Source organism: Oryza sativa, chromosome 1 (assembly GCF_034140825.1).
Source record: "Oryza sativa Japonica Group chromosome 1, ASM3414082v1".
NCBI lineage: Eukaryota > Viridiplantae > Streptophyta > Magnoliopsida > Poales > Poaceae > Oryza > Oryza sativa.
The window spans coordinates 16,533,249-16,559,853 of NC_089035.1; the positions used below are offsets into that span (position 1 = coordinate 16,533,249).

Below are 26,605 nucleotides of genomic sequence, written 5' to 3' on the forward strand. Positions count from 1 at the left end.
ATTTATCGTCTGATTCGATGTCGATTCTCCTCCACTTTATGGTTATTCTCTGTAAAAGGTTAGTAAACCTAATACTAGTGGAATATTATTATTCTAACATGAATATGCATTGCAAGCATAACTAGTTCTCCTCTATTTTGGTAATATTGACGGTTGAAACTAATCGCTTACGACCGTCAACAATGAGTCAGCTACGGTCTTCAACATAGGTAAATTTGGGATGCAAGTTACGGGGTTCAAGTTTCGTGACTTAAAATATGCATGCAACTCAATTTCACGAAGGCTAGCAGCAACCTTATCACATTCTACAAGGAGCTCCGAAAGACCAAGTTTCCTATGAAATCTTTTCTTGAAGACGTTATTCATACTTTCGCAACTTTGAGTCGAGGTCATATCAGTTGTAAAAGAGTCACGGAACACAATAGCCCACTTCTTCCTCAAAGCATACAGATTTGACATCCATACGTTATCCTCAAACTTGTATTCACTCAACAATTCATGCTACATCTTGTTGAAATGATACTCTGATCTGTCCTGATAGACACATCTCTTAAAATCAGTTAGAAACTTGTTAGGATGCTTATGAATTACATGACCAAGATTTTTACAACCATTTAGATAAATGTGCCACAAACAAAGACAATGACTTATATCCGGGAGTACAAAAGCAATTGCTGCTGCAATGGCTGCGTCTTGATCAGTGAAAATTGTGCTCGGATGCTTGCCTGACATTGCTATTAGAAAGGTTTCAAAGAGCCAAACAAATGATTCAATAGTTAGTGTGGATAATATAAGGTAAAGGAAGTTTATAACAAAGGGAAATTTCAGTCTATATTGTAGCTTACCTTGCATCCCAAATCTGCATTGTTCTTTTCAAAGTTTCTGTGTTTCTTGATTTTGGGCGTAGAGTGTCTGTTGCACCAATTTCAGTTATGACACCCATAATATCTGGTTAAAGAGAAGATATATGTAAACAATAAACCACTAATGTATAAGAAGTAAACGTAGGAAGACAAAAAAGGGATAAAGAGGTTATACCAACATAGAAAGCATTTCTGTCCACAAGAGACGGGGCGTCTTGAAAAGGTGTCAATGAAAAAGTTATGGCAGGAAAATCATCAAAAGCATCAATGCATTCTTCTAAGGTTGTCCATTTAGTGAATGAGATCATCAAAGGGTTCGTAACTGGCCTATATGTTCTGTTTGCATATCTGACAGAGAAGGAGTCAAAGTAGTAAACCTTCCCTTCCTGTAGAAGAGTCCTAAGCTTAATCATGGCAGGTGGATAGATTTGAACATGGATGCTATTGCCCTGCATATTGTGTATATAAAGCACCTTGTTAGTACCATGTTTGTATGTAAGTATTAATAAAGAAGAAATGAGTGTTAATTAGACTATAACCTTTTCATCCAGCAAGACAAGATCAGTGTGGTAGATCTTTGTTTCATCATTCAGATCATGGTAGTCCCATTGCCTAGATACCCTCGCTTTGATCCGTTTATCAGTGTCCCCATACATAAGGTCTGAAATAAGCACGTACGCCATTGGAAGGCTGCAAATAAATATTGAAGATATTTAGTTTATGTAAATATGAAGCATCACTGTAATGAACTAAGCAAGTGAGAAAACAGCACATAGAAATCTAGTAGCCTATTGGTGCAGCAGTGATACAGCATATACTACATGTGAGTACAATATATTTACTCCAAAATTTATATACAAAAGCCATTGCAATTAGCTGAGGAGGGAAAGCTACGCATGGAGCGGCCAAGCCTGCAATAGGAAATGATGCCCAATGTGACACCAAGAATGTAGGTAAATATAGAGATAAAATATATGCAATATGGCAGTGAGGGCACACCGCTTCCATTGTAGCAGAAAGTATCTCGGTATAAACAACATTTCTTGTTTGGTTTCCACATGATCCGTCATCGTTTTCAATCAGTATTTTGAGCCCTGTTCGGCTTGTTGCTCTTGAAATAGCAACATAGAGCTGCCCATGCGTGAAAACAGGTTTCTTGAGGTATATGCCAACTTGCTCAAGTGTTTGTCCTTGGCTCTTGTTGATAGTCATTACATAACAAACTCGAACTGGGAATTGCCTTCTTTGTAATGTAAAAGGCCATTTCATTTTTGACGTGCTTAATGTGATTCTTGGTATATAAACTGTTTCACCGATGATTGATCTAGTTAGTATTGTACATTGTAAAATTCTTTCCCCTAAAGCAGTGACTAATAATCTTGTTCCATTACAAAGGCCTATCGATTGGTTCAAATTTCGCAGAAGCATAACAACAACACCTTCCTTTAAAACAAGTTTGTGTGTAGGAAAGTTAGTTGCATTAATTGAATTAAGAAATTCAGGTGGGTATAACAGGTCGAAATCTGGAATTTGCTCTGAGCATTTTGAGATTGTATCACAGCTAAGATATATTCTTGATTCTCCTGGGAGTAAATCAATAGTATAATTGTTTATTTCATCAACTACTGCATTCGCAGGGCAAACAATGGCACGAGAAGATAGATATGTAGGGTTTTTATATGATGCAAGAAAGTCTGGATACACTTCGTTGACAATAGCAACGATTTTGTCACCATCTGTTACAACAAGAAGATCATCGGGAATTATAATCCATGAGGGTTGAGCTTCACCTTCTTTTGCAATCATAGGCAATGTTCCGTTACCAACAGCTAGAACCCATGTACTGAATTCATGCAATTCAATTATTGTGTTTTCTGGTAGGGTTGGATTTAACAGTCTCATGTTTATATTCATGGATAACAACGTCACATGTTTCCATAGGTCTAAATTTGTAATTGATGCATTAATAACAGCGAGGCGTGAACCTTTAGGAACAACAGGTAAGATTTGTCTAAAGTCACCACCCAAAACAACAGGTTTTCCTCCAAAAGGTATGATTGAATTTGTAGGACAAGTTTCAGAAAGAATGTTACGTAATGTGCGATCCAATGCTTCAAAACAGTGCCTACGTGTCATCGGAGCCTCATCCCATATAATAAGTGCACTTTCAATGAGGAGGTCAGGCAACATAGTTCCTCGTTTTATATTGCAAATGCTAGTTTCATCAATGTCAATTGGAATTTTAAATCGGGAGTGAGCTGTTCTACCTCTAGGTAGTAGGAGAGATGCTACACCTGATGAGGCAACAGCGAGCACAATCTTATTTTGTGATCTAAGTTTTGCAATCATAGCGTTCCATAGAAATGTTTTCCTAGTCCCACCATGTCCACTCACAAAGAAAAATCCAGGTTTGTTTGCACTGATTGAGGAGGTTATGGTGTCAAAAATCTTTTTCTGGTCGATATTTAGCTGTGCTATTAAAGAATCTGCGCGCAAGGACATCATAAGGGGATCAGGTGCAAGCTCCTCGTCAATCAATCTATTACTACCAGGAATGTGTGAAGCAGATGTTGGAATCGGCAAATCAAAATCTTTTATATTACCACCATTGTTTGCAAAAACAATTGTAAGCTCATGCAGGAGGAGACTAAGCAAGTGCTCATGTGGAATAATGCATCGTGGATTATCTAATGCATTCTTTAATCTACTATGGATGTCATCAGTCATATAAAGCCAATACTTATCAAATAATGATCGCACATTACTAACAGAGCAATAAAGAATAACGGTCACAAATAGTTGTCTAAGTTGTCGCGAAGATGCAGATAGTATGGCCTCATCAAATAGAAGGTATCATTCATTATCTCCTTCAAGAAGACCTCTCGCCTCACATGCTTCTCTGAATGTGTTATAAACAATGCCATTGTATGTGCGTACATCAGCATAATTCTGTGTGCCTTTAACTATCATCAAGAGCATTCTGAGGTAATAGAGTTCGCCACAGGTTGGGTGCACATAATAGATTCGACCTATTTTTGCAGTTGGTGTTCGCTCGCGCCATGTTCTAGATGATGATTCCCATGACCATTCCTTTGGAAACTCACAATATGTTAACAACCGTGCCTTAGAATATTTTCTATTAGCTTCGAACCATTCAGTCAGCATTGATCGTTTCGCAGCAGGGCTATCGAGCACCGCCCGCAAATCTGAACATTTCTCATATCTAACATAATTTTTGCCAGCTAAATGGACTGTTAGACGCTCAACAGGTGGCACTCTATAATGTATGTCAAATTCAAATATGCGATGAAGTGCCTCACACGTGGAAAGAAATCTAGCATCCATGTATTCTAATATCTCATCCGAGGAGCTAGATCATGATTTAGTGACATATTTCCTGTCTTAGAAGTAGTCTCAAAGTATATCTTTGCATGATCATGCCCTTTTGTAATGTATTTGAATAAATATTTAATCAGATTTGACTTGTTACACCACTCAACATTAATGTGTGCTTCGTATTTTTTAAGCAATTCAAGATTGTATGGCACGACTGATCTGTTGTCCAATGCAATTCCATTTTTAATTATGCATCGTTGATTGTTTCGTCGTCTGTATATTGTAAAACCAGATTCATCAATAATAGTTTCATCCTGGAAGTCCTTAGGATAATGTTTTCAACATTTGCCATTTTTCATGCAAGGGCAATTTTTGTTTGCGTCGCCACAAGGACCATGCATCATGAACTCACTAACCAATTCATATCCTAGACGATCTGTGTCATAGTCAGGTATCTCAGCACAGATGAAGCCATCTATTACAGATGCTGACACATCAGCAGTGGATGCTGCAAGCCAAACTAAGCAGTGGATATGTGGCAGCCCACGCTTCTGGAACTCGACAGTATACAGCACTAAGAAGGTTTAAGCCAATGAAAAGGTATGAGAAATATATAGGGGAAAAACTATATGGAAAAGAAAGTATATGTGCTACCTGCAAGGACTTTTCCGAATGTTCTGCCTTCTCTAATATCAGTGATAAAATCATTTACTTTCTCTAATATCAGTGATAAAATCATTTACTTTCATGTTAAATACTCGCACAATTACATCAGCTCTATCTGATGGTTGTTGGCCAGGTTCAAATCGAATAGTTTCTGCAATTTCTTGCCACTTAAAGTTACAAGTGAATGTGACAAATAAATCAGGCGAGCCATACACACGACAGATTGCCATCGCATCCTGATAATTCATCACCATATATCTTCTACCGCCGGTAAAGCTAGCAGGAAGTATCTGACGTTTGCCAACAGAATCTCCATTAGTAACACCTCTATCAATCGCATCTACGATTCCTTCTACAGTTTCAGCACGCAAATCAGCTTGATGATCTATTATGTATTGTATCCTATTAGCCTCGATAGTAGAAAAGATATCAACAACACTTTGGTCACTCAGTCAGCCATAACATGTGAAAGGATTAGGCTCATTTAGTCTATAATGGATAAGGTATCTGTAGACCTCAAGCATTGTAGCATATTTTCTACCAGTTCCATCATAATTTCTATATTTAATGCCTAGATGGAAGCCACGTTCACCATATGGAAATAGCAAAGGATACTGCAAAGCCATATATGATGGATGCAATGAAAACACTTGATGCATTCCATGATCTTTATCGTGAACAAGCACACCAAATTTATATTCTTTTGCTGAAAAATCGCCTACTATTATGCTAGCTATTTCACCACTTGTTGGTAGGTTATACTGCACATCATCTTTAGCATTGCAGCCTAATAGCGAAGAGTTATTTTTTCATTACCATGTTCAGAGAGGCGGTCTCTAGCATATCTGAAATTTTTAACAAGTTCATTATTGGTATCAAACATGCGTGTTAAGGCGCTAACAATTTCAGGGTCTGGTCTATCAGCATTGTCGCAATCATTTTCGAAAATATTTAATCGATTTTGGATTTCATTGTCAGAATCATAGATATATAGCTGCGCAAATTTAGGTGGTGCACCTCGTGATGGCAGAAGAGTACAAATTCTGTGATGCACAACACCATTGATTTTGAAAACATAAGGCGCATTCCCATTATTAATTGACTTGTCAATAGCTGCACCCATTGAGGTGAAAGCAAACATCGAATTATATGATCGAATTTGTCTCAAAAATCTTTTGGAACGTGCATCACCATTGAAATTCAATAAAGTTGCAAGCGGTTCAGGTAGAGGACATAAAGGAGGCAATTCAATTTTGCCACTTTTGCAACATAGGTTGTAAACTATTTTTCTTTTCGAGACAGCAGAGAGGGTTTTAACTCTCTCTTGATACCAAAAGATGGCACCACAAAATGGGCATTCATATGTCGGAGGTCAGTAGTACGATCGTTCTGGGTATGATGCTGTAACATACATATTTGATTATGTCAGTTTTTTTCCTTAATAAATGTAAAATGATTTGCTTTTATTAGAAAAATACAAACCCTTTAAAGATTGAATGTAATCCTTATCTGTCTGGGATGAACTACCACTGGCTTTCCTATTTGCAACTGCAGTCAATAAATATTTTAACCATATCTAAGTTATGCAGTTCTAGCAGCAGTATACTACAATAAAAAAAACACCTTTTCAGCATACCATTGCTATTTTGTGCCGGTGGCACAGGAGGCATCTTTGAGCGCAACGAACAACGTCGCTGTGTATGTAACTTTGATAATTCAGGCGTGAAATCCATAAGGGAACGTGGCCTTTTGCCTTGATCTACTCGAGCAGGTTGAGGCGATGCTACTACGGTAGTATCTATGTGCATTGCAGATGGACGTAACAAAGCGTTTGCAGCTCGTCTTTCTCGACTTGCACGTACCCTCTGAACCCTGTTTATACCCTGTTGTGACATCTGGGGAGTATATCCCAGCAACACACTTATACCAGCAATACACACACATAAAAGCAATACACTCAACGTCCTAAATTGAAGCTTTATGGTAGCACGGGAAGTTGGTTACCTGTTGTTGAGGACCTGAACTGAAGATGAGGAGAATAAAACCAAGTCTGCTTGCACCAATTCTTCCACCTATAAAAAAAAGTAAATCAATCATCAAAGATCACAACATTTAGTATGTGTCAAATTGACCAGCACACTATCGCACAGCCTAGTTAAGGAATTCAACCAACCATCAAGTCTGAAACACCTAGAGTTTGTCTAGGATAAAATGCACAAGCCACAATATGCATGCATGCTTGGCTACTTTTGCTATGAGACGTTTGAGAAACACAAAAAACCAAAATTTTGGGACAGACAAAACCTCTTTTAATCACATTGTCTCATGTTAAAATACTACTGCTGTCATTGAACAGAGAACAACTGTAATATATTAGTAGTTTGGCTCAAATAAATTTGTAAAAAAAAAATCTACTTTACACAATGGAAAGCAAAGTCTTTGAAAACTAAGGTTCCAACAATTTGCTAGGCCTTTACTTTTGAGGCAAAACTGAAACAGAGAAAACACTCTAAGCGGGGACATACATTAAGCCTGATGCATGAGAAAATGTTTCTTTACAGGGCATTGAACCTCCCTCTGGTCTGATGATTAAATTGCTATACAGCTGATTCTACTCTTTATACACTATAAGATGAAACTAAACAAAACCCTATGTATATACAGCAAATGAATGTCTCCAGAATTCATAATGGATTCAAAAGATAATCGTATGTATATACAGACAAGCAGTAGTATCATGAATGAATAGCCATATATGATGAAATTGTGGGAGCATGTTGTAGTAATAGCCTCACATTATACAGCAACCATAAATAAAATATCAAAAGCCAAACTCCAATATCAATACGCAATGTTTTAGAAGCACTGAATACTAATTGCACAATACAAAAATTAATCATGCACGAGGCATGTTTAATGTGAAGTAATCAGTATGGCACTAAAGCAAAAAACTGCAGTGACGGATACTCCTAAATATAGATATAAGAGGTGCCTTAAAATTATTTTGTGCAATAGTAAGCATGGATCTGACCTAACATCTTGCACAATTTCATAAAAAAATTGAACTAAGCTTGCAGAAAAGGCAAAAAAAAAAACATAATAGTCTAAAGGCACACTACCCATGATGCAGAACTATCAAGTCGCTTTAATAGTTTGACAACTGCAGCGCTGAAAGCTCAATGAGAAATGTCACTCCGAAGCAGCAGCAGAAAAAGAATGCTAAAGAGTTTATATATAAAAGCAAAGGCCTAATCAAAGTGCAAAGCTAGTCCATTTTTATCTGCTCGCTGACCAAATATCCTGCACTATATAATATATATATTTTTTTGTTTCAAAAGGGAAAAGATGTCTTGCAAGCAACTGTGCCACTCTCCTACTCTCCTAGCCATCATATGAACTCCATACATGTGTATGTTTTCCATCCTGCAAATCACTGGGTGTTTATTTAGATTTCAGTTTAATCTGTATAAAAGCGAGGACAGGTGAGAAGCAAAACTTTTGCTTTGAGGTCGCTGTGCACAGATTGATTAGTTGTATTTTTTTTACCAGAGAGAACCAATACTTAATAATAGAGGTTATACCTTTAAAACTTCATATGGCTAGCTTACCTTAAAAATAATTACTAACTTTTCTGAAAAAAAAAATCAGAGATAATGTGCAGAGCTGAATGAGAAATGTCACTCCGAAGCAGCAGTACAAAAAGAATGCTAAAAAGAGTTTATATATAAAAGCAAAGGCCTAATCAAAGTGCAGAGCTAGTCCATTTTTATTTGCTCGCTGACCAAATATCTTGCACTATATAAAATATTTTTTTTTTTGTTTCAAAAGGGAAAAGATGTCTTGCAAGCAACTGTGCCACTCTCCCACTCTCCTAGCCGTCACATAAACTCCATACATGTGTATGTTTTCCATCCTGCAAATCACTGGGTGTTTATTTAGATTTCAATTTAATCTGTATAAAAGCGAGGACAGGTGAGAAGCAAAACTTTTCCTTTGAGGTCGCAGTGCGCAGATTGATTAGTTGTATTTTTTTTTACCAGAGAGAACCAATGCTTAATAATAGAGGTTATACCTTTAAAACTTCATATGGCTAGCTTACCTTAAAAATAATTACTAACTTCTCCGAAAAAAAATCAGAGATAATGTGCAGAAGTTGTGCAGCCATGTAGGATTAAAACGTCAAATGCACATTTTACAAACTATCGAATGACAGTTTTAATCTTACTTTGGATAAAGGGAGGTAGAGCTAGAAGCATGAAACGTTGTGAACAACATTTAGAAAGCAGGACAAGCGAGATGTGAATAGCAAATATATTAGATGGAAAGAGGAAGTTTCACAATAATAGCTCTAAAGCAAGAAAAGATGAGTTCAGGGACAACAAAGCAAAAACCTAGCCGACTTTGATAAGAACTAAAGATGAGGTGGAGGGAAGCAACATCGTTATGGGCAGCAAGGGACAAAATATCAGGAAAGAGAAAGAGAGTACTATGCGAGAAGTGTGTGCACAAGAACCTATGCAACGGCTACAAAAGGCACTGCAGTGACCGTTATATGGCTGCAATAACATAGGAAACCGACAACACGCATGTACCAAGTGATAAGTGTCAGAAATAAGCTATTAATATAGCGACAAACAAAGCACCATAAATGCACAATATTGAAAAGAAGCAGAAAATAGTGCAAAATAGTAATCAATAAACAGAAAAGGAAATACTGAAATAGGGTATGAGAGAGATGGAAATACCTTATACGAAACAGCACCCAATGTGTTGACAACGCAGCAGAAGCAATGTAACCAAGAAGATGCCACGCAAGAAAGATACCCACAGAAGACAAAGGCCTTGACCGAGAAATAGAAGAAAGGGTAGAAAGGGACGGTCACCAATAAAGGTGACCAGAGCTGCGCAACAGAAAAAGATTGTTAGCAAACATAAACCTGAAACAGAAGGCACCACAAATACAGGGGATATTTCCATATCGTTTAAAGCATATATATACAGTAGAAAGAACCTAACCTGCTTGATTGAACCAGCAGCCCGAACATTCCTTGGCAAAATCAATCAAGAACCCTTGAAGCACCGCTTCAGCCCGTGCAAATCCGGCCCTCTACAAATCAAGCCAGAAATCAAAGAATGATTAGAAGGCCTAAAAACAGGAAAAGCGACATCGAATAGCGCTGACAACCAAACTACAATGTCGCCTACATCTTACCGTGCCATATTCAATGATCAAAAGCAACAACAAATAGATGTATCAAGTAGTACACGTGAGGACGCAAGCAGCAAAAGAGCGATGAAAACGATAGAGCGATGAAAACGATGGTGCAACTTTGAAAGGGAAGCGGAGAAAAGAAGATGGCTCCCGGCATCTGCAAAGGAATATATAATAGAGAAGAAGGCATAGACTTGTGCATCACATCTAATAGGACCAACCATACCCACCAATAGGGAAGCAGCATACATGGACCCCATGGCATTCAACCCCACCTGAAAGTGGAATAGCCTAATACATCTCGCGTAACGAAGGAAACACCCTGGACTATACACCATGAGAGGCCTCGCTAATACTACATCGGATAAGGCCCCACAATACAGCCAGGAGGAGTATATAGACCAGGTTCACCAATAGGCACCGATGCAACCGAGAAAAATTGAGCCAATCACAGCAAGCAGCTTGCCCCATCCCAAGCTGACAACCGCACTCCCCAAGCTGACAACCCTGAGCAAGCATGCACAGTTGTGCCTCATTACATAGGCATATTCCATGGTAGGTATGAAACCAACCCTAACCATATGGCCTACACGCCAGCGGCACCAAAGCCATAGACCAATTGCATCGATAATGCATTGCCCACCGTCAAACACAACGAAAATTCACAAACGCAACTGGACGACACCGCACAAACTATGACGAACAAAGGCCACACGATCTAGATCAAACGGATAGGGTGGCAAGCAACCACAAAGCCCCAAACTGACCAGGATTGCAGCCGTGGGTCGTGGCCAATGTGCGAGGACTCAGCAGCATCCACGCCGGCGGCAAACATCAACGCTTTGACCTCCTCCATCGCCGCCGAGCTGCTACTGCCGCCACCACCGAGCTCAGCATACCCGATAGCCCTGGATGTGCCACATCGAACTTCCCCATCAGTTTGGATCTGGATTAAACAGAGAGAGGGAAAGTGTGAAGAAAGAAAGGGTGGGTGAGCTGGCCCTTTCCCTGTGGAACTCACCACTGCGGAAGAACGGCCGGCGTCGACACCATTGATGAGCCTCTGCGCTAGCGCTCGCCCTCCACTCTGAGTGACCGGATCCGCCGGAAAGGAAATCGTGGCTGCCGCATCCAGCACCCACGGCCTCCCTTTCGAGTGGGCGTCGGCGGCGGCGTAGCAACGAGACCGCCAGCAGCGAGGGCGCAGCGATGACACCGTGCATCCACAACATCCCCTTGGAGCAGCGAATGGCAGGGCGCGTAGGGAGGAGTGCGAGCGGCGGCCACGGCGCTCCGAGGACAGCGGGCGGCGGCCACCGCGCTGGCAGATCCAGGCGGCGGGCAGGAGAGAGCGAGAGAGATGAGAGCGGCGTGGCGGCGGTGGTTTTTTCTTTTTTTTTCTTTCACGCGGCTGGAGACTGGGGGTTTCGGGAAGGGGAGGCAGAACGCAAGAAAGAAGGAAATTTTTCACAAAGGCCCCTGAGATTCCACGATTCAGGGGCGGTCCTTTTTCTCATTTTTTTCTCCTTCGTATCGGATTTCGTAGGATTCGAAGGGCCTAAACGAAATATTTTAAAGCCAAAAAATGTACAGCAAGAACGTATAACATAATAACTATAAAAGAGAGGGCCTTTTTGCAAAATCTACAGAGACGACGCGGCCGCACGAGAGGACGCAAAATCCAGCAGCCCACCAGCGCGCGCTGACGTGTCGCGACGCGGCAGCATCCACGCCAGCGCAAAACGCTGAGGGAAGAGCAGATCAAGGCCGGTTTGAAGACTTTAGATTTTTGTCTCCTTCGTATCGGATTTCGTAGGATTCGAAGGGCCTAAACGAAATATTTTAAAGCCGAAAAATGTACAGCAAGAACGTATAACAGAATAGGTATAAAAGAGAGGGCTTTTTTGCAAAATCTACAGCATCCACGCCACGGAAGAGCAGATCAAGGCCGGTTTGAAGACTTTAGATTTATAGGCATAATGCCCCCTCTTATTCCTACACTGTAGACGGAGGCCTGTTTTGTCCACTGCACACTTCACCATTCCATTCCATGGCGCCGCCGCTCCTCGATCTCCCCTCGCACTGCCTCCTCCCTCGCCTTCGCCGCCCCACCTCCGGCCGTCTCCTCCTTCACCTCCGCCTCAAACCTCTCTCCTCCTCCTCCTACACCACCACCACCACCACCACCACCAGTAGCTCCACCTCCTCCTCGCGAGCGCCTCAAGTTCCACCTAGTCTCCATGGCCCCTCGCTCCGCCGCGGCCGCCGCCTGCCCGGCGAAACTGACGGCCTGCTCTCCTTCGCCCGCATCTTCGATCTCGCCGCCCTCCGCGTCCCGGCCGCCGCCTGTGCGCCCCTCGAGCGTCGCCTCCGTGGCCACCTCCTCAACTGGCCTCGCGTGCGCAACGTCGTCCGCCAACCCGGCGACGACGGCGGCCTCCTCTTCCCCGTTCCCCATCCAAGCCTCGCCACTCCCTCCTCCCTGCCAACTGCGGTGGCTCGCCGAGAGAAGCTGGCCCGCGAGTTCAACGCCCGAGGCTTCGTGCAATTCCCCAACCTTGCCAAGATGTCGCGGCCCCCCGCGAGGAAACGGAAGGGGAAGAAGGATGAAGGAGGCGGCGAGGCTGCGGCTACGGCAAGGGATACTAAAGACAAAGTATATGTGGTGGAGGTGATCGGAGAGAGAAAAGAGGAGCACGGCGACGAGTGGATGGGGTTGGTCGGGGAGGAGGGGTTCGGGAGGATCACGTGGAGAGGAGGTCCCACCCGGTTGCTGCTCCTGGACGAGAACTATGCCAACAAGAGGGTTGATGACCTCCCGGAGGCTGTCAAGGTGATGAATTCTTGTCACCAAATAGCCTTTCATAGTTGCAGTTGTAGAAATAAAAATCACATAGGTTAGGAAAAGTTTCTATTTGAATGATTCTGTGGATTCAACTGTGATCAAATGAGGTTTGGGTGTGCGCTGGCCAAATTGGTTCAGCATTCTACCTTGATGATACTCACAAGAACTCACCAGACTAGACAGTATTTTCTTTCTAACTATTCTTTTCGAGACCAGATGAGGAAAATCACACTTTCAGCCTGTTTAAAATTTTAATTTACGTATTTCACTGGTTTTGACACAATATTACCTTATTTGGACCCAGAAATGGTAGCTTATTTTTTATTCTTTTTTGCAAAATTATCTTCAAGGTTTATGAAGTTATTACAAAATAGATACCAAGAGGATACATGAAGAAATGATGTATATCTTACTTTTGTAGATTTTCTCTTTCAGTGGAATCTGTTTACTAGTTTTAGTTAAGCCAACTTTTCAGGTTGTGTTGGACCATGAAACTAACAAGGATGGATCTTCATCCTACGAGCTTGTGCAATGCCAATTGACCTTGTTCTACAATTACTGGCCAATGAATGAGGTATTTTGCCACCTGTTTACAGTTGATGGTCTAAGCATCATTTTCTTTCAGTTCTCTTCATCTCTTGTTATTATTTTTGTCCAAGTATTTGCTGTTTTTTGTGCCAGTGCATTTTTTTGATTAGGTCATTATACCAACGGCTTCCTTTGTTATCTAATGCCAGTGTTGTCCTTGAGATGTTCTAGTCTCCAGTTGTATCCCTAATCCCTAATATTATAGGATACACATGGATTTAAACACAAAGAATCAGTTAGCAGAAGTGTGAGCCAACTACTATCATGAGTTGGCGATTGATTGAAAGGATCAATCATCAAAGTTGGTTTGACTATGTGCAGTAAATAGCCATTCATTTTGTGTTTTCAACCTTCTGGGCTTCTGTCTGTTGATCTGGAAGCCATAAATTATATATATGCTAAGAACAACATCTTGCTGCTGTTCAATTTGCTGAAACCGGCCAAAGTAAGAAACATTGTTACAGCTGATAAATGTAAACCATCTTAGTGCAAGTGTTGCATGTCACATGTAAAAAAAAATAGAGGTGAAAGACTTTATCCAGGAGAAAACAAAATATGAGTTGGTTCTTACAGGCAGTGTTACTTAGACTTGGCCAGACTACTTGTCTTGTTTGACATGTGTCACAAGTGGCTGATACTTAGGTGCCTAGGTCAATCTGACCAAGGTGGGTAAGATGAACCATTTTACCTCCTTACCAACTGGGCTATGCTCAGTTCCTTTGAGACACCTTTTTTTAGTTCTAATGGTATTTACCCTTGTGGCTTACCTTTTGTTCTAGAATAAAATTATCCAATTTCTGTAGATTTAAAATAATGCTTGTTTAATTTACTGTATTGTTTTCAAGTTCTTCAAAGTCTGTAGAATTCTTTCTTTTCAAGCTTCTCATTTGTGTCAGTATCTGATGCTTCTGTACTGTCCAGGTAACACTGCCTTTGCAAATACCGGATACAGACCAAAAGTTCAGTCTGTACAGGTTAGATTGAATTGTCTCAAGATCAGAGTCTGGTCCCAGTTTTCTCATAGATGATTGGTCTACTCTGTTCTTGCTTCAAAGATGTGACAACATAGAAATGCAATTGAAAACTCAGTCGTACAAATGCATTATCGAGGCACAAATATGAATTGTGGGATTACTAATTAACTTTTAGGCAGCACAAATTTCAACTCCACAGATTTTGTTTTCAATCCAAATGCTGTATAATGGTTTGATCTACCGAAATGTTTAGATATTAAACTGTATGTTCCAGGAGCATGAGGACTGTATTAGCATGTCATCACATTGTTACTTGTGGGGTCTATTAGATATGTTGATCAACATTGCTTCACATGGAAAAAAATAAATATTCTTATGCACCATGCTCGTTGTCTGTTCACTTTCTGCTGCTTAACTGTTTTGATTGAATCTTACTTTTTGTAGATTTTAGAGGAAATACTCCCAGAAGGAATAATCGTTCCTACAGGGTTTGAGACAGTAGGGCATATTGCACACTTGAACTTGAGGGATGACCATTTACCTTACAAGAAGCTTATTGCTCAGGTAATATCTAATTGCATGATAGCTTCCATTCTTGAGTATGTTTTCTTGTGCTCTAACATTTGACATGCAGGTGGTACTGGACAAAAACAAGCCAAAGATCCAAACTGTTGTCAATAAGATTGATGCTATTCAAAATGACTACAGAACAATGCAGCTTGAAGTCTTAGCTGGTATTGATTCCCTTGTAACTACGGTTATTGAAAGTGGTCTTCGGTTCCAAGTTGATCTTTCAACAGTGTATGTTCTATCCTCTCTTGGCTCATATTTGTCACACAACATTTCTGATTTATTGTGATTGCAAAATAACAAAACAAAATGATTTCATTATTTGCAGGATAAAATCCTTACCTACATATTTGTAGTTTGTGGTTGTGCTATGTCTATAAAGAATTCTATTGTTTGCACTTGAACCATAGTTTAATTGCTATCATTAACCTCTTTTCCAGTAACAAATCTTCACCAAAAGATTTCCCTAGTGTTTCTTATTCTATACATGTAATAAAGATATAGTCAAATCTCAATTCAACATTCACATTCTTAAGATGGCTTTGTAATAGAAAATTTTGAAAATTTTTAGTTGAATGTTTTGAAAAGTTCATAATAGGACTATTGCTTTTTATGAATAGGTGTATGGGAATAAATGGTCCCTCGTGTAATCCATAAGATTAGCTACTGTGCTATATGATCTCTTTTTCTCAATCTAGGGTTGCTTTTTTTTGACGAAAAAAAAATCTATGGTTGCTTATTAATTGGTGCAATGATTTGGAAGCTAAGAATTTTGTTACTGTTTGATTTTTCATTGTTTCTGAATGATGTGTATTGTTTGATTATAATAATCTTCTATGTTTCTTAACTTAATCATGAGACTAATGATCCTCCCATCCTTTAGGATAATCAATCTTATATGAATCGTGTCTATGATCTTGATTGAGTTCAAATTCTCGTTACCTTGGATGGCAATATATTGCTCTCCAATCTTGTAGGAAAAAAATATTGCAAACAAATATATCCACTACTACAGCTAGTAGTGTCTAGTCCTGTTCAATTCTTCAAAGAGCAAAACTGGGGCCAAACAATGAACTTGAAGCCCAAAAGATACACTTGGGCATTGCCCATATAGGCCAACCTTGTGTAGCAAATAATTTTTTTTCTCGAATACGCAAGAAGCTATCATTGCATTAATAGAAGAAAAAAGGCGTCGAACACGCCAAAGAACAGCAAGTAGTAGACGAACTCGCGCCACCACACAACAACCCACCGCAAGGGTGGAACCAGAACCATGCCTAGCCGGGATCCATTAATAAGGAGAGCCTCTTAGTCCCTGCCAAATTCCATAGGCGGGCTTCCTCACTTGCTAATATAAAGGTGATTGATAATCTTGGAGCTATTCCGTTGAAAACACAATCATTCCGATGTTACCAAAAATAGACCAAGCTTCAAAGATGATCTAGCTGTTCAGACCCTTGCCATCTGATGATCCGTCGTTGTGTCCCCCACCTGGATGGGAGTAGATGCCTTTTGCCTTGCGATCTGTGGTTGCCTTGTTGCTCTCAAGGCGGGTGATGGTGGCCGTATGCTCTCCCAGGGTGATCTCCATCTTTTTCAGCTGGTCGAGGATGGCTGCCAGCGCAGCGTTGCTCTGCCCATTGTTCCTTGTGTTCCCGACATGTTCACAGGCGCAGGAAGATGCTCTGATACCAAGTTGTCACGGCCCGGCTGTCAGGAGCTGGGAATTGAAATGGATGAATGGTCTCTGAGTTAACTGAATATCTGAAGTCTGAAGATTCTGAAGAAAATGCATTGGAAGGATGATTATGAGAAAAGAACGGTCAGGATTAATCGCGAATCGGAATGAAGATCTGAGAGTCCGTTCTTGTCGGGGGACCACTGTTGAATTCTAGTTGTCATTTTACTCTGCTTTTGAGCTGGCAGTAGTGCATCCTATGATGTGGTCCTGTCTCACTTTTGTTTCAATTGTAATCGCTTCTTAATCGAGCTAGTTAGCCTGGAAATTATAAGAGAAACCTCATATTTATCTTGTTTTAGGAGTAGCATAGCATAGAACCTTAAATTAGTCTTGCAGCGACCACTTGAGAAATTTCCCGATTCGGGGTTCTATTCTTCATTTCGGTGAAAGAGAGAGAGGCTCGGTCCTGGCACCGGCAATTGCCGTAGATTGTACGGATGAAACAATGGAGGCCAAAGCCTCTGGCGCCGCGGATGTCGAGGTACGATGGCGATACTCTCCTAATCATATCTCTAATCTAACAAGACTGATCCTAACAGATAAGTAACTCAATAGACACGCACAAACTCGTAACACACTCAAACTAGCTTTTGCCCTACAAGCCACCATCAATCTGCCGAACTGGATGTAGCTTCGAACTTGTTCTGCCATCGCTCATACGAAATCCCCCACCTAACAAATCAGCTGTACAACAACGATTATGAGCCACTAACCACATGAAGAAACGGCATTTTCCAGGGCCCATGACTTCCAAATGCACTCCAAAGGACCAAAATAAATGGCCCCTTCAAAGAGAGCATCATAAGTAGATTTGGCCAAGTAAACACCTGAAGTTGAGAACCTCCAAGAATGTATGCCCGGTGACCCTGGTTGTAATATCACCGAGCAAAGGGCATTCCATAAGCCAAGAAAATCCTCTAACCACAATGGAAAAAGCTCCCTGAATATCGGAGATCCACGAACGATTGGTTAAGGCCTGAAGAACAGTACGCTTGTTAACCTTCCGCTTTGGCACCAAAGCAAAATGGCGCGGCGCCACTTCCTCAATGTGCTGCCCAAACAGCCAACGATCTCTCTAAAACAGCGTATTAGCACCATTCCCAACCCCAGAGATCACTGGCTCACTGCCATGTAGAACAAGGATGTAATCCGCTCACTCGGATAGGAAACGTCGACCATGGCTTCAATGGTTCCTTTTTTGCATCCAAAGCCATCTCACCCTTTAGAGCATAACTGAGAAGCTTAAGATCGAAGATTCCAAAACACCCAAACTCTTGAGGCTGACAAACTATGGGCCAAGCAATTAAACGGTGACCACCACTTGCTTCCTTTCTTCCTCTCCAAAGAAATCCACGTCTAATTTTATCAATGGCCTTAATGGCCCAAGCCGGCAAATGAATTGTCATTGCAAGATCGATGAGAATGGAGGTGAGCACAAACTGGACCTGAAGTGCATGACCAGCTTTACTGTTCTAAATGGCGGCCACCACTAGTGTTGAAACATGATTTCGGCAATACTAAAAGGGGGTGGCTATCAAGCTGGAAAAGTGGTGGGTTTAGAGACAAGGAATTTTATACAGGTTCAGGCCTTCTTATTCAAGAAGTAATACCCTACTCCTGTCCGGGGATTGATCCGCCGAGTATATTATTGATCGTATGATCTGGGTGAAATTCGTGCCCCTAGAGGCACCCGGACCCCTCCTTATATAGGGGAAGGGGTCCGTATTACAAAATACAGTCCATATCCCTAACGGAATATGTAGTTACAGATAAAATACAATCGTAACCGACTAGGATCTCGGATATTTTCTTGACATACAAGTTTAGATTTTAACCTGAGTCCTTCTAAAGATATTCTATCTACACATGGCACCCCATACCCAGTCGGACTATACATGCCGTGTAGGTATGGGGTATCCATAATCTCCACAACTAGGTTGTTTACCTAGGAATAGATGTCACCTCCTTTCAGCCATATTTCTATCTAGGTGGCAGCCTAGTCCGATTACTTGGCCTCTACATAGTGGCTACTGCTTACTTGCTTAGCATTTTCTAGAATACTGAATAGAATTTAGAAATAATATCATGTCTTAGCCAACAATATGATAGTGTCAAAGTAAGGGTATGGAAACTGGTGGCATTCGATATTGGACCGAATGAGCCTGAATAGTTTAATTTTGAATTAGAATGTTATTGATTTCTTATAGATGTATTTATTCTGCCTGGTTACTGACTAGTAATAGGTCCGGCTACCGGTCACTGGCCGGTAAACATTATTTGGATTCAAATATTTCCAGTAAGTTCTGGTAACCAGCAATAACCAACCAACTACCAGCGTTGCAAAGGAGACCTGCATTTTTGTATTGGGTTTTAAAACCTCGGTTCAAGCGAAAACTCAATTACTTGGAGATGGAACCATAGCTTGTTAGTGTTTGAGTTTTGTCAATTTATTCTAAATTTTACTTGGAAACTATGTGTAGCAGGAATAGTAAATGGTCTCATTTATCAATTCTGCATGATAAGTGCATGCTTAAGTTTGCTTGTTCTCTTGGGTAGTGTTTGGTTGATGGGATGGGATGGGACGGGACGAACCCACTTTTAGAGGTGTTTGGTTTAGGGGTGAGTGGAATGGGTTGGTTCCTAGAGAGGAATATTCCTCTCAGATCCGGGACCAAGCCATCCGGAAAAATCTGGCGGACGAACTCATCCCACCTGGGATGAGCGCACGGCGTGAGGTGCCGCTTCGCCCCGCTCGCTCGCTCACGTCGTGCTCTGCTCCTCTGCCCATCGTGCTCGCTCGCTCGACGACAACGGCGCGCTCAAGCGATGGCCACGGCGGATCCGGTGGTGGGGAGGGCGGCGGCGGCGGCGTATCCGGAGGTGGGCTCAGGCGACGGCGGCGAATCCGGCGGTGGCGGTGGTGAAGGCGGGGAGGGCGGGGATGGCTCGGTGGCAGCGGTGAATCCGGAGGCGGGCTCGGGTGACGGCGACAGATCCAGTGGTGGGGAGGGCGGCGGCAGTGAATCCGGAGGCGGGCTCGGGCGACAGCGGTGAATCTGGCGGTGGCGGCGGCGAATCCGGAGGCGGGCTCGGGCGACGGCGACAGATCCAGTGATGGGGAGGGCGGCGGCGGCGAATCCGGAGGCGGCCTCGGGCAACGGCGGCGAATCCAGCGGTGGCGGCGGCGAATCCGAAGGCGGGGATGGCGGGGAAGGCGGCGGCGACGGCGATGGCGGGCGAGGGTGAGTTCTGCGGCCACCACGTCCATATCGTCGTTGTCTCTGATGTCAGCGCCGCTCCTTCTTCCGCCTGCGCCACTGGTCGCCGCTCCTCCTTCCGCTCACACCGCCGGTCGCCGCTCATCCTTCTGCAGCTTCGCTCCTTTTCTCGCTGGGAGTAACATGGTGCTAACGTCACTCCAAATGTCATTCATCCCATCCCTACCCATCCCTTCTACCAAACAAAAAACTGGGATCATTCCATCCAATAAACCAAACAAGTAAATGGGATCGCTCCATCTCTAAAATCAGGGATGGTATCATCCCATCCCACGTAGTCCCCAAACCAAACACTACTTGGTGTTGTTAGACGTCCTGGAGGTCAAATTTGCTTCCCTGGTGTATGTATTCCATTTGGGGCAATTGTATTCTTGTCCCTATTTTCAAGTGCAATTGTCTTTTTACCCTTTGTTTTCAGACATCGTGATTTTTCCCTCACTTTTTGAACTGAAGCTTCGGTCTACCCCAGGTCTGTTAAGTCATCCTAATGGTGTTAAGTATATGGTAAAAAGACAAGTATGCCCTTGCATATTTTCCCTTCTTTTGTACACTAGTTCTGTTTTTGCCCTTATTTTGATACCAAGCATTTTGACAAGAACTTTGCCCCAGTGCTGACTTGAATTTCACATATTTCAAATCTGATCGAGTTTTATTTGACAAACATAACAGAATTTCAATATAATTTCAGCCATCATTTGACAACTTCATAAATATTCAAGCAAAAGTCATTGAGCAACATGACTTCAATTGTTCCACTTGCAACAACAAATTCATCAGTTCTATTTTCTCTTGCATGTATAGACTCCAAATCACATGAGTAGCAACATCATTCTTCATATCAGATGACAAGTGATTAGCCAACTGGGACATGTTCAACCAAAAACTCTGTTTCTCTTCTTCCTCTGAAACAACGGCCATGAACCTTACTGTTTTTTAAGCTGCTATTTCGACAACCAGATCTGCCAACTGCCAAACAAGCTCATTCATCTAGTTTTCTGTGCAAATTTCTGTTGCTACAATCTCTGCTCTATTGTTTTCTGAAACATGTATCCCACAGGGCGACTAATTAGCCATAGAATTAAAAAATTCAATACATTATTTCAATTGGAAATTTTCTAGACAGCTCATAAATTTTAGAAACAATGAATACCCATAATTTTAGGTAGTATTTCCAGAAACATGCAGCTTCAGTTTAGGAGACCACATGGTGGTCGCATCCTGGCGGCGATATCTGCAGAGGGTCACCGCCTTATGGCCTAAACAGCGAGGGGCTCCAGCAGATGAGGCAGGGAGAAGAGGTCTCTACCTGCACGCTGAGCCGCCCCTCCTCCTGCGCGTTTAGTTGCCCCCTCGCGCTGCCGCACGGCGCTCTCATGCCTGCTTGCTGCTCCGTGCCCGCTCACCGATGAAATTAGCCCGCCGCTGCTGCTGTTGCCATGACGAGAGAGCCAGGGTTTGGTATGGAGAATGGGGTAACACACATGTAAGGGCTGTGTGGCTAATTGATGTTGTATTTGGGGGTATAACAATCCTTTTATTCTGTAAATCATTTTTCATTCCCTTTTTCTTTTCTTTAACTCCCTAATTCTTGGCACACCTAACAAACATCCAAACCAGGGGCAAACGGGAGCTTCGGTTACAAAAGTGATGGCAAAATCATAAAGTAAAAAAAGAGGGGTAAAATCACAATTGTGTTTGAAAATAGGGGAAGAACACAATTTCCCCATTCTAATTTACATTGAGTGGTTCTCAGGGATGTCAGGGACTCGTGGCTGATGTTTCAGAAAGTATTTTTGGCCACCACTATTCCTTGCAAAGCATTTTGTTCCATGTTGTTTTAGCAGTGAAACCGAGACTCTGAAAATGCAATGCTCTATGCTGCTCCCTCCATCCCAACATATAATGCACCCACAATTTTAGGAAAATCAACATTTGCAAACTTTGACTAACAGTTAAAGTGTACTAATAATATAATGTTTAGTGTCATGCATGTGACATCATTAGATTCATAAAAATATTTTTCATATGATGTTAATTTGTGTAGTTTTTGATGATATATGTATGAAATTAATGGTCAAAGTTTTACATTGAAGACACTGCAAAAAAATTATACGCCTCAATTTTTTGGGACGGAGGGAGTATTGAACTTGATCACTAAATCTGAATACATGATACTCTAGTTACATTCCTTTTGTTAGCTAGTTCTGTCTGATTTCAAGAATATATTTAGATATCTTAACATTTTCTTGAGACCACCAAATGTAACTGTTTGGCGTGTTTTTTTACACAATTTATGATTTTGTTTCCGATTCTCAATAATGAATGGCTAACAACTTTCTTATGCAGTTATTGGAATTCTAGATTATCAACAGAAAGACAGAGGCTTGTTGACCATGTTTTCAAAAATTCTGATGTTGTTTGTAAGTTCTAGCCCTGCTTTTTATTATAACAGAGGTTTTTGTGGCCTGTGGAATCAGGATGACAGTCTACATTGTTTTGTAACTTTGTTCCCTTTCAAGATATCGATCTTTTCTATTTAGAGCAATTTACACTGTGTTTGCAGAAAAGATAAACACATAGTCATGTGCCACTACTTGTGCAAACATGTGTACTATTTACTTTTGGTATTGACCCTGATACCTCCTCAGGGGCAGCGGCAATTTTTAGAAAGTATACATAGCAATGCACCATAGGTTGGGCAAGTATTTGTTCGCTGTTTAGTGTTGAAATATTGTGTCTTGCAGTGTTTCTGCATTGGTATTGTATTGTTCTGGTAGCTTGTATAAACATGACAGCAAAAGATTGACTGCCATTTTATTCCTGCAGTTCTCTTCCTATTCACATGAAAAGCATTTGCTGTCTTCATTATGAACATATATTAAATATGATAATCAGTGTCCATGCATGTTCTTCATCATGCTCAGCTTTTGTGGACAACCAAATGGTCCATGTAGAAGAAAATAATGTAATCATCATTTACGGGGTGTGTTCTGATGATCACATAAATCAGTATTTGTGTATATGTACTGAATAATCGTATTTTACAACTCCTGTAATGTAATATGGTCGAGCATCTGGGTCGAGTATGTTTTATGATGTATGCACCCCTGGTTCTGGAGTAGTTCACAGTAACTATTACATTTTTAATTTCATCTTCTCTTAAGCTTCACAATATTTACTTGATTATAACCTTTTCCGTAGTGAGTGAAAGATCAATTGCTACCACATCCTTTATGCAGGTGATGTGTTCTCTGGTGTTGGTCCAATAGCAATATCAGCTGCAAGAAAGGTCAAATATGTCTATGCGAATGACCTAAACCCCACTGCAGTGGAGTACCTTGAGAGAAACATTGTTCTTAACAAGCTCGAGAGAAAAATCGAGGTAGTTCCAACTATGAGATAAGCGAGATAGCACTCATGTCTTTCTATTTATTAATAAATTTCCTGTGATGGCTTTCAGATTTTATTGTAGCTTACATAAAGTTCATTGTTAGCAACCTAGCATCAAAGCTTACCGCTGTCTCAGAAAAGCATTTGGTTGGAAATCCTTTTTGCACCACTAGAAATTAGAAAATACACCATTTTAGTGCTTATGTTCGTTTGTTAATGACTTGTTTCAAGTGTATCTAATGGTTTAGTGTGGATTTTTTTCTCCGTCTTTATGGCTCTTGTTGATATTTGTTCATTGTTTTGTCGAACCAGGTTTTTAACATGGACGCTAGAAGGTTTATCAGTTCAATATACTCAAGCCAACATGTGCATCCAGTCACACAAGTAGTAATGAATTTGCCCAATGATGCTGCAGAATTTTTAGGTGGGTTTTCATTATTTGTGTTACTTAATTGAACTGTTATCTTGAGTTCTTATGATTATATTAGAGAACAAATTTCATTCTAGTATGGTATTGGCTTAATTCACTCATTCGCCCGTTGTGAAACATCCACTAAAATTCTGTTGAATTTTGGGGATGTATATTACAAAGGATATGCACGGTTTCATGTCGGGTTCTCTCCTCTCACTTTTTTACTATAGAAGAGTAAGAACACACAATGCCTTTTGGATTGTGATCAGCTGAAATGTAGTAATTTGTAACCTGCATCTTATAACATTGATTATATGGCATTACACATTGCAGATTTACAGAATACACATCAAATGTGAATACGCATCGAATGTTTGGGAGAAAAATTGTTTGGGAGAAAATCTTTCTTCTACAAAATGGCATTACCAATATAGAAACTAAATAGGGGAAGAAAGTCTATGAGTGGTAGGGACTAGGGACTAGGGAGTATATTGATGAGAGTGGAGGAGAGGGTGGGAACTAAATGAGACGGGCGTTTGGGACATTTACCAGTCTTATTATTTTCTTCTTCTCTTACACCATGTGCTGTCGCCCCGCGGCAAGGCAGCACGTGTTATACTTGGCCGGTCTTGCCTCCCGGCTTGGCGACAACATCCACGAACTAGTTAATCGATTCGCAATGATGACTAACGAGCTAGCTAACTAAATCAAATCTAGCTAATTGACTAGCTAGCTGCTGCTATGCATGCAACCAAGCATTGGCTGCTGCTCGGTTAGGGACATCAGGCGGTCGGTCTTACCTGGCCATATGGTGACACCGTCTGCTGCCGAGCGGCAACAGCAGTGTCGTCATGCCACCTGGCAAATCAGGTATATTCTATTATTTTTAAAAAAAATAGTATATTTATGCAAAAAAAGGGTGAACATTGAAATTTAGTTCTAACCTTACCTGTCCATTCTAATGGCCAATATGCAGCCGATGTTTTTTGGATGGGAATTTTGACAGTTAGGCTAATCACAGGACCAATTAATTATTTTATGATTTCACTGTTTCCCCAGATGTGTTCAGAGGAATCTCATGGAACCACCATTTGGCTGTGCCTTCTTGTGTAATGCCAAATATACACGTGTATGGATTCTCCAAAGCAGAAGATCCTGAATATGACTTCCATGAGGTAAGCAGCGAGTATTACCAAAATTTTTTTTCTTTAAGTTAGAACTGTTGTATACATAGTTCTGTTTATCGATTGACACACACCCCTTGAATTGCAGAGGATAAATTTGACGCTGGGTGAGAACGTGTCCGATGTTGAAATGCATAGAGTGCGGCTCGTTGCTCCTGGAAAATGGATGCTTTGTGCATCATTTACCCTTCCAGTATCTGTGGCGTTTGCAAAGCCAAATTACATTGCATGTTAAGAGGACGGCCTATAACAAATTAACCATCTTGTATATTCTTTAGTGGGTGAATGAAAATGACAGTAGTGTTTATGCATCAGCTGAAGTTAGAATTGATCGTCTTGGCCTACTACATGCATGATGATACATCATTCGTGATCATCATATATCTAAATTGAAGGTCGTTCGTTTGTAGAAATTGCTTCAATAATCCAAAAGGATTTTACGATGAGAAAGTATAAAAAAAAAGCTATGGGTGAAGCGCCAGGGACATTTAACTATTTGTCATCTATGTGTTAATGACATATAGATCCGAGTGGTAAATTAATTGAAGAGTGTCAAATAGTTAATTTTTTCCATTTGCCCCATACACAGTAGTGGATGAGTTGGCTCCTCTGTTCCGATGGAATAGCTAAAATTATCAAGAACCTACTGGTGCCTCTCTCTCTCTCTAGATAGTTCTTTTTTCTCCTTGGGCAGTGGCCTATCTAGCATTTAGCATTTAGATGGTCTAACTTACATAATTTTTTATTTTTGTTAAAGTGAGATAATATACAGTTAGTTCATCATGACATAAGGATATGATTTGCTAATTGTTACCCTTGCAAACAAATGTATTTTTTCTCTTCCTAAGAATAGTTTTTCTTTCTTTTTAACACATGTATCTTTGGCTACGTATTTCTAGGTGATCCTGGAACCACCCACAAGCTTGGAATAATATGGTTGCAAATTTTATGTATATATTAAATGTGGTCTGTCGTTGGGGCATGTGTAAATTTTATATAGCCATTGTTTCTTAAGAGTAAAATAAGACACCAGTTATTAAAATTCTGTGTGGAATATCATTGTGGTTATTAAGCTTTGAAAATACATAGTATATTAAGACCAAATTAATTTGCTAAATATATCGTTGCAGGTCTAAAATCTAATACATCAGATCTTTAATGCTAACAGCCGGATATAAAGAAAGTAGATAAAACTAATTGAGGAAACGGATGTTGTGATTAATTGAAAAGTAGATGTAGGTGGAAAAAATTGAATGGTGAAAGTTTGTGATTGACCGAGAAGAGAATAATGGTGGAGTTATTATGTTTTATGACAAATTTTAAATATTAGAAGTTGCTATATTTTAAGAAGTACCACTCAACGATACATTTAGGAGCGTCAAGATAGACATTGTATTATAAGCTCCTCAACCAACCAATGTAAAAGTTCGAATTAAAGGCTTCTTCACATTGCTACCACTTTTAAGTTTTAACCCTAATAATTTTTGTTCTGTAAGTATGAATTAAGAGCTCTTCACCTTGCTTCCACTTTTAAGTTTTAATGCTA

At 40.8% G+C, this 26,605-nt stretch overlaps 2 protein-coding genes across 4 annotated transcripts; one reads left to right on the forward strand and one right to left on the reverse strand.

Annotated features, from left to right (window-relative positions):
• Window positions 1-451: 451 nt before the first annotated feature.
• LOC4325229 (replication protein A 70 kDa DNA-binding subunit A-like) lies at window positions 452-11,945 on the reverse strand. 3 transcript variants are annotated; one of them, XM_015755236.3, is made up of 9 exons: window positions 11,099-11,945; window positions 10,845-10,985; window positions 9,882-9,972; window positions 9,611-9,766; window positions 6,870-6,937; window positions 1,403-1,553; window positions 1,039-1,312; window positions 846-948; window positions 452-734 (listed from the first exon to the last, which is right to left on the reverse strand). In XM_015755236.3, the coding sequence occupies exons 6-9, from the start codon at window positions 1,544-1,546 to the stop codon at window positions 698-700; spliced, it is 558 nt and encodes a 185-aa protein (XP_015610722.1). In that variant the 5' UTR covers window positions 1,547-1,553; window positions 6,870-6,937; window positions 9,611-9,766; window positions 9,882-9,972; window positions 10,845-10,985; window positions 11,099-11,945; the 3' UTR covers window positions 452-697. The 3 variants fall into 3 exon arrangements, with proteins under 3 accessions (XP_015610722.1, XP_015610731.1, XP_066167210.1); XM_015755245.3 differs by lacking the exons at window positions 10,845-10,985; window positions 11,099-11,945 and adding an exon at window positions 10,078-10,222; XM_066311113.1 differs by lacking the exons at window positions 6,870-6,937; window positions 9,611-9,766; window positions 9,882-9,972; window positions 10,845-10,985; window positions 11,099-11,945 and adding an exon at window positions 6,502-6,647.
• A 129-nt stretch (window positions 11,946-12,074) lies between these two features.
• Window positions 12,075-25,630, forward strand: LOC9270169 (tRNA (guanine(37)-N1)-methyltransferase 1). The gene is made up of 9 exons (XM_015755228.3): window positions 12,075-12,910; window positions 13,398-13,496; window positions 14,929-15,048; window positions 15,119-15,285; window positions 22,420-22,493; window positions 23,313-23,455; window positions 23,776-23,887; window positions 24,935-25,050; window positions 25,148-25,630. Exons 1-9 carry the CDS (start codon window positions 12,128-12,130, stop codon window positions 25,292-25,294), a joined length of 1,761 nt encoding a protein of 586 aa, XP_015610714.1. The 5' UTR covers window positions 12,075-12,127; the 3' UTR covers window positions 25,295-25,630.
• Window positions 25,631-26,605: the final 975 nt, after the last annotated feature.